General features: G+C 40.8%; 1 protein-coding gene across 1 annotated transcript; it reads left to right on the top strand.

Annotated features, from left to right (window-relative positions):
- The first annotated feature begins 233 nt into the window (after positions 1-233).
- On the top strand, positions 234-7732 carry SCC3 (sister-chromatid cohesion protein 3). Its single transcript, XM_086785578.1, has 22 exons — positions 234-430; positions 1449-1551; positions 1635-1869; positions 1952-2064; positions 2157-2249; positions 2354-2517; positions 2608-2844; positions 2984-3128; positions 3257-3435; positions 3520-3659; positions 3751-3878; positions 4075-4248; positions 4334-4495; positions 4574-4774; positions 4877-5014; positions 5206-5406; positions 5651-5795; positions 5885-5997; positions 6143-6286; positions 6626-6891; positions 6980-7104; positions 7200-7732. The coding sequence occupies exons 1-22, from the start codon at positions 372-374 to the stop codon at positions 7550-7552; spliced, it is 3618 nt and encodes a 1205-aa protein (XP_086641704.1). The 5' UTR covers positions 234-371; the 3' UTR covers positions 7553-7732.
- The last annotated feature ends 490 nt before the right edge of the window (positions 7733-8222 follow it).

The raw sequence follows: 8222 nt of genomic DNA, 5'->3' as shown, positions 1-8222 counted from the left end.
TGTCCATGTTCCCTAAATAGAAAAGTAATAATGGAGGCTTAAATAAATAGAAACCAAGGAGAAATAGTGGACATTCAAATTTGAACCTTACAAAAAACCAAGGTTTGTAAACAGCAACTAATTAATTAATTTAAAAAAACATTTTGGGTTAAGTATTTGACTTTTTATCGATACCAATTTATACATAAGTATTTGACTTTTTTTCGATACCAATTTAAGTAAGTAAGGTTTACACATTGTGAAGGAAGGCTTATTTGACACGATACTAGTAACTAGAGGCTACCTGTAAAGACTGTTTACATTTAGCTTCCCGCGTACTGAGGACAAGCAATTCGACGCGCGCGATAGAGGTTTGTGCTGGAAGAAAGAAGATGGAGACGCCAAGCGCTTACACCAGGAAGTACCATCGCAGAGCTGCTCCTGTTCACAGGTATGCTTCCGTTCTGCTACTCCATGGCCTCCCTTCTTCTGTGCATCAGAACTAGAATCAAAAGATCTTAACCCTAAAAAATAAAATACAGGCGAGCAGCTTCTGTGATGCATTTTTCTTCTGCCTTTTTCCCACTTTTTCTCGAAGAGGCCATGTCTAGCTCTGAAGATCGAATTTTCTTATGTGTGTGTGTGTGTGTGTGTGTTTTTGGCCCTCTTTTGATGGTGTCCTAGAAACTCATGCTCATACCTCTTTGCCCTAGCTCTGATTAGGTCTTCACAGTTTCCTGCAGTGTGTTTGTGTTTAATTGCAGGATTTTGAGGAGCAAGAATCCTACCTTGAACCCTAGATTTTCACTCTGTTTACTGTTACAAAAGCACAACAAACATCACAAATTGTTTAAATTTTTAACTTCTTTTTTATTAATGGTATTTTAACATCAAGCACGTCCATCCGCTGGAGCGAGCAGTAAAAGTTTTTTCAAAATTTTACTTCCTTTTTACACATCTTGCATACATGTCTTGAGAATTTGAATGCCAGATTTTAGGACATCAGTCACACACACACTTTTACACATCTTGCATACATGGCTTGATAATTTGAATGTCAGATTTTAGGACCTCTCTCTCTCTCTCTCTCTCACACACACACACACACACACACACACACACACACACACGACCCCCTCCCTGTGGCATGCACACAGAGAGAGAGAGAGAGAGAGAGAGAGAGAGAGAGAGAGAGAGAGAGAGAGTTGTCTGCAATGTACACTCTTCGAATGTTGTTTTTGTGTGATCTGATTTTTTCTCTAAGCTAATGTGCCAGGATTGGAACTTGGGTCTTGCTGTTAAGCAGGCCCATTTGCAACAACTTGGCTAGAGCGTGTTGGGAAGTTGCTAATTATTAACTAATTTGGTCCTTAGGCTTGCCACCACATGACACTATAATCCAAAAGTTTTTCCCTTTTTTAAAGCTCAAAGTAACATTTAATTTGGCTTAATTTTTGATTATGCTGTAGCCTGTTGGAGGATAATGAAGATGAGTTGGACCTTAGTGGTAAAGAGAGGGGTGGAGGATCTGTACGCAAAAGAGCTCTGCCAAAGGACTCAACACAGACACGAGTGAGATTAACATATGGTTGTTTGCTTGCTTGGTCTTGTGTTTTGCCGCGTTACTTCTTGCTGATAATCCTCAATCTGAACAGAAAAGATCCCGAACTAGCACATCCCAATCAGCTGAGCATCATGATGAATTGGAGCATGGAAAAGTCTCACCAACTTCTCATTCTGTTCCCTCAAGCTCAGGAATGCGGAATGCTGATGCTACAGCAAGTCCAGAGAGTATGGTGAGAGCCAAGGGCAAGGAGAGTGGTAGTAAGCGTAAAAGGCAAGCTCCTTCATCTGAAGGGCCTAGCACAGGAACCGAGCATAGTATAGCGGGTTAGTTTTCATTCTAAATTTGTTGCCGTAGCTTGCTGATGTAATGAGATAGAGCCATGCTTAATCTGTTGTCGTATGGCAGAAATTGTTAAACATCACTCTAAGCTGGTTCGTCGTGCTGCTAAAGCTTGGGTAGAAAGTTATGAAAAGGATCAAAATGCTGCATTGGTTGAGCTTTTGAACAGCCTGTTTGAGGTCAAATTTATTACGTTTTTGTTTTGGCTTTCCTAATGTTCGTTAACCTCTTCTTGGCTATGGGTTCAATGTGTAGTGGTAATGTGGTGCAGGTGTGTGGAGTTGACTATGGAATGGACAAGGCACCTCTTGATGAGACTGATGTGGATGATGTTGTGCTCAAAGTAGTTACTCGAGCCGAGGAAGTATCCTTTTAGAGTTGGAAGGGTTTAGGGTTTTTGAATTGAATGTTTGACTGGAAAATATTTGAATTGAAGGCGAGAAAGTTGCTTTCCTGACATAACAACAGGGCCCTTTGGAAGATTATCTTGGCTCAAAGCAGAGGGATTTGCGTGGCTTCAAAGAAAATCTTGTGGCATTTTGGGACAATCTTATTCTTGAATGCCAGAATGGGCCTCTTTTTGATGGCGTGCTATTGGACAAGTGCATGGACTATGTTATTGCCCTCTCATGGTATCGGGCGTTTGATTTTGGTTTATTTCAGCTTGTGTTTGTCTCAATAGAGTTTTTCTAATGGGTTCTTTTTTGGTATTCTTGCTACAGTACGCCTCCAAGAGTTTTCAGACAAGTCACAACCATTGTGGGCCTTCAAATGGTTACATCACTTGTAACTGTGGCTAAGACACTAGGTCAATCCAGAGAGACTGCTCAACGGCAGTTGAATGCTGAAAAGAGGAAGAGAAAGGATGGTCCTCGGTTGGAGTCATTGAACAAAGTTTTGTCTGAAACACATGAGAATATAACAATGGCTGAGGAAATGATGCGCAAAATTTTCACAGGGTCCGGCCTGGCCTACTATTTTTAAGATTTGTTTTTTAAATGGCTCATGAACTAAATGAATGTTTCTAGTTTTTCGTCTTTGGGTGCTGATTTGTAGTCTTTTTTTTTTGGGCCATTATCCCTATGTAATGTATTGCAGGCTTTTTATGCATCGCTATCGTGATGTGGATCCAGAAATTCGAATGGCATGCATCCGAGCTATTGGGTCCTGGATTGTTTCTTATCCATCTCTCTTTCTACAAGATCTGTATCTGAAATATATTGGTTGGACGCTGAATGACAAGGTGTGGGTGCTTTGTAACACTTAATGCTTTCTGATGTGTAAATTGCTTGTTTTTGTCTTCCTTGATGCTTTCATGGTATCATTTGGAAGTGTTGTCAACAGTACTAGCAAATGGTTTTTGGTATGCAGAATCCAGCAGTTCGGAAAACTTCCATCACTGCTCTTCAGAACCTTTACGAAGTAGATGACAATGTGCCTTCCTTGGGTCTGTTTACTGAACGCTTTTGCAGTCGCATGATTGAGCTAGCAGATGATATCGATATTTCTGTTGCTGTAAGCGCCATTGGTTTACTGAAGCATTTGTTGAGGTATGGAATTATCTGATACACAAGGGCAGAATTGTTAATGACATAAGATATCAAAGAAAGTGAAAGGAGTTTGTTGCGTTTCAGACATCAATTGCTTGGAGATGAGGATCTTGGTCCACTTTATGACCTACTTATAGATGAGTCTCCTCTTATCCGCCATGCTGTTGGTGATCTAGTCTATGACCATCTCATAGCTCAAAAGTTCAGCAGCTCACATACCAATGGTACTTACTGCCAGAATATTTGCATGTACATTACTAGGTTGAGTTTTTAACAAATTTTAATTTGCAAGAAAACTGCACTTTGTTCTGACAGGGTCTAAGAGCGAGAGTTCTGAAGTTCAGCTGAGTAGGCTCTTGCAGATCCTCAGAGAATTTTCGTCAGATCCAATCCTCAGTGACTATGTCATTGATGCTGTCTGGGAGGAAATGAATGCCATGAAGGCAATCTCAAATTTTACTTTGCTATGCGGTTCTTAGTACTATAATTTCTTTCAAGGCACACAAAGTTTTATGCTTATGATACGTGTGTTATTGTGCATTATACCTCAATGGTAGATTTAAAGGTGCTTCCAGTTCTGTTTTCTACAACATTTTGGACGTGGCCTTACCATTTGATCTCAACATCAATGTCGAGCAGGATTGGAAGAGCATGATATCCATGTTACTTGATGATAACCCAAAGTTGGAGCTGACTGATCAAGATGCCTCGCATTTGGTTAGGGTTTTATGTGCCTCTGCCAAGAAAGCTGTGGGGGGGAAAATAGTTCCGTCAACTGATTCTCGAAAATCTACTCTCAGCAAGTCACAGAAGGTCAAGTCTGCTCCCTTGCTGGAACTAATGCATTTTTCAGAATCTTTCTTAAGCTGCCTTATGAACTTTGGCTTCTGTTCTGCAGGAAACTTTAGAGAATAACAGAAAAGAGATAACTGCTGCATTGATGAAAACTCTTCCAAATTTACTTAGAAAGTATCTTGCTGATAAGGCCAAGATACCTTACATAGTGGAGCTGGTCATGTACATGAATCTAGAACAATACAATTTAAAACGGCAGGAACAGGTAAGCCCGGATTTTTGTCTTTAGTATGTTGTCTTTTGCAATGTTTTCAGGTCTATTGAATGTGGCATTCTTTCTCAGACTTTCACACAAGTGCTGCAGCTTTTAAAAGAAGCTTTTTTCAAACACGGTGAAGAGAATGTTTTGAAGGCTTGTGTGAAGGCCTTAGCATTCTGTGGGAGTGAAAGTCAAGCCGATCTCCAAGATTCTGCCCAACAGACAATGAAACTGATGGAAGACGAGCTTGTGCTGAAGCTTCGAAATGCCATTAATCAAGCAGGGGTAGTTATTAAGATGTGCCTTTGCATGGATTAACGGCTTGATCTTATGATAGGAGTCCGGCATTGATTCTATCAGAACCTACATTTAGATGTTTCGTTTCAGATAGTGGATGATGATTACTCCTTGACGGTCAACCTGAGGAGGCTTCACCAGCTGCAGCTAAACAAAGCAATTACGAGTGATAGCTTGTTTGCGGACCAAGCAGGTCTACTAGAGAATTTTAACAACCTCGAGGATGAGGTGGGCATCTCCGAGTGGGCAACTTTTGTTAGTTGATTTGTTTATTTAGGATAAGAAATTGGAAATTGTGTATAAATAACCTTCAGAAGAGCCAGCATCATGCTTAATTTGAACTCTGGCCTTCAGCTTGCATGGTTGCTGTGCTGATGAGAACATATGCTTTGCTTACATATGCCTTTGTGGATGCGCAGGTCATACAACTTGCTCTTCTCAACATATTCCTTCATGTTGTTTGGTGCTTGAAGTCCATTGATTTTGATAACCCAGATGAGGCTGGCATGTCCTCTTTGATATTGAAGCGTGATATCCTGATCAAACAGTTAGAATCTTTTGCAGAGAGTACCCTTCAAAGTTATGAACAAGGCAATGCGAGAAGTCTTTTGTGCTGCACGGTCGGTGAAACCAACAAAGAATTTGTCACCTGTGTGCATTTTTTGTATGTATGTATGCATGCATGCTTATATATACCTGTAGATTGATGGATATGCCTGTTGCACATATTGGGGTGGAGGCATGTAGGTAAGCATGCTATTACCTATGTGTAAAATCTCACATAGAATAGATGATCTGTAGTATGTGTACAAAGAACGTAACTGATCTCACACACCTGAAAATCGGATGTCTGGCATTTTTCAGATATGTGTAATTCTGTCAGATCTGTGGAGCTTTTTCAGCGAAGCAAAGCTGTCAGCAACTAAGCTGCACTCTCTCGGCATTTCCCCTTCGCCTGAAACTTTGCGAACTTTTTGGAAGCTATGTGAGCAGAGACTTAATGTGGCAGGTGATTTGCAGTTTTTTTCTGCTTGTTTTTACAAAGATCTGGCTGATTTTGTGTAGCAGTAGATAAACAGTTCGAAACAACTGTTGCAGATGATGATGATGAAGAGGAGGATGTAACTGATGAGCATTTGGACTACCTGAATCAGAAAGATGTGATTATGTCTGCTGCAGCTAAATTGATTGCTCATGAAATAGTCCCCCGAGTATGAAACCTCACCCCTCCTCTTCTCCCCTTTCTCCTTACTTTGAGGCTTGTTGTTTAGTGGAGCCTTACACATTTGTTTTTGTTCATGGAATGGGCCAAGGATTTGGTTTTGAGTATTTTTTTAATTTTCTTATTACTTTCAGGACTTTTTAGGACCAGAGATTGTTTCACATTTTGTATTGCATGGGAAGACTGTGGCTGAAACAGTGAAGCATATGCTAATGATCATGAAGAAGAGTATGAAGAACTCAGAACTTTCAAACTTGTACCTGGAGGCCATTAAGAGGGTAAGGATGGTCCTTGCGGAGATGAAAAACCAAAAGATGTTGTGAACAAAACATACGAATTTATTTTGCACATCTCTGTGCATCATACATCATAGGGAAGTCGTTTGCTTAGAGTTTTTCTTAGCATGAAGTGACATTTCTAAAATTCTTTTATTTTTGGGTTGCAATTTCACTTCAATTTCACCAAAAGATGATGTGAACAAAACATACGAATTTATTTTGCACATTGGCATTATGTAACTGACTCTTGACATCTTGTATCGATTCTATTTGAAACCCTTTTTCATAGTTAGTGTCATACATTTTTAATTCCTCGTCAGCATTTGATGACAATTCCAGGCTTACAAAAGGCACATGTTGGAAGTCCAAAAAACTGATGAAGACTGGTCCACAAGTAGATCGTTTTTGGCATGTAAGGAGCTTGCGAGTAAGCTTTCAGCCACATTTTCTGGCTCTGCTCGTAACCTATACAGATCAAGTATCCTCTACATTGTGAAGGGAGGGCTTCGGCATGCTTTCTATGATGCTCCCAAACAGCTACCCTTTTTGGAAGGGGGTGTTCTTCAGTTTGCATTGAAATTGCCACCTGCTGAAGTGCAGGAAATGTAAGTGACAATGAGTGTAGTGCTTATGAGCTTGGTGCTATAATCTAGCTCTAGACAGTTATTAACATGTACAATGTCATGTTATCAGTCTTACAGAGATACAGAAGAAAGTTGAAGGTGTCAACACGGACGAGGATCCAAGCAGTTGGCGACCTTACATCACTTTTGTTGATTATCTGAGAGAGAAGGCTTCGAAAGCCCCTAATGCTGATGGTAAGCTATTGTAATGGCTGGTTTTGTCAGCTCACTTTAAAACCAGTGAATTGTGCTCTGTTGTGATTTGAAGGATTGGTAAACCTGTTCCTCAGGTGAGAAAGAGGGCAGCGGGACACGGCAACAGCCTCGTGCCAGAAAGACCCGTGATGTACAAGGAAAGAAGTTGTTTGAAGGCAATGACACAACTGATGACGAAGAGCATTTGTCTGAATCAGAGGACCATGGGAGGCAAGAGGATGAGGATGATGATACTCCACTTTATGAGGTTAGACATGCAACTAAGGCCAATGGTGCCGGGACTTCAAAAGCTCACAATGTTGATAGATCTTCTGATGCAGTAGAGGAAGATGGGGTTTTGAGAGAGGACAGTGGGCCTTCCTCTGGGTCTCCTATATATAACAATTCCTTGTTTGGTTCAGCTACAGAAGAGCAGTTACCAGTATAAAAATATAAAAATCATGGTTTCTTCTGTATGCAGTGAGACTGATCTGCAGTGCCTGCTATCCACAATGATGGTATGACCCTAAGCTGATATATATTTTATGCTTTGTATAAAAAGCCTCAAAACACTTTGCTCAACTCTTCGGTTTCTCAGTGTATATAGTCAGAATTATTTTCGACTTAAGCTCGACACACATGCATGCATGGACACACATTCTTTCATTTTTCTTGTCTTGCGAGGATGCTTTTGTGTCTAAGGTCACTTATAAAGTAATAACACGGCTATTTTTGGCCCTTGCTTTATTTATAAGCTTTCCCCCTTTATTTATGAGAATTTAGCCATTATTTATTAGCCCTAGGCAAATATAAGCTTTTAGCCAATCTAGACCTCTTCTTGCTAGCGCCCTTAGTCCACGCGTGAAACCCCTAACCCTAATCCGGCCTGTCGAGATGTAACACCAAATGTGTTACAAGCTTTTATCCCCATTGGGTGCCAGCTAGTGGGGAGGGTGGGGATTGGGCGCTGGCCACCTTATCTTGGGCACCTACGTTTGCCCCCCCAACACTTGCCCTTTGTCAAAGAAGAATCCGTAGTAGTTCACTTTGATGAAAGCAAACCTTACCAGCTGCTGTCATGCCCCATTGTTGGAAAACTTGATGCCCGGAGTCACTGC

The sequence above is a fragment of the Cibotium barometz genome, chromosome 48 (genome assembly GCF_041138505.1).
Source record: "Cibotium barometz isolate CiBa-2024 chromosome 48, ASM4113850v1, whole genome shotgun sequence".
Lineage (NCBI taxonomy): Eukaryota > Viridiplantae > Streptophyta > Polypodiopsida > Cyatheales > Cibotiaceae > Cibotium > Cibotium barometz.
This window is presented reverse-complemented; position numbering and strand designations above follow the sequence as displayed.

Bases quoted from the DNA above. Each gene is read 5' to 3' on its own strand.
- SCC3 (XM_086785578.1), top strand. From the start codon at position 372: ATGGAGACGCCAAGCGCTTACACCAGGAAGTACCATCGCAGAGCTGCT. The intron at 3,436-3,519 runs GTATGGAATTAT...GTTGCGTTTCAG, and splicing joins TTACTGAAGCATTTGTTGAG to ACATCAATTGCTTGGAGATG. The intron at 6,287-6,625 runs GTAAGGATGGTC...TGACAATTCCAG, and splicing joins ACCTGGAGGCCATTAAGAGG to GCTTACAAAAGGCACATGTT.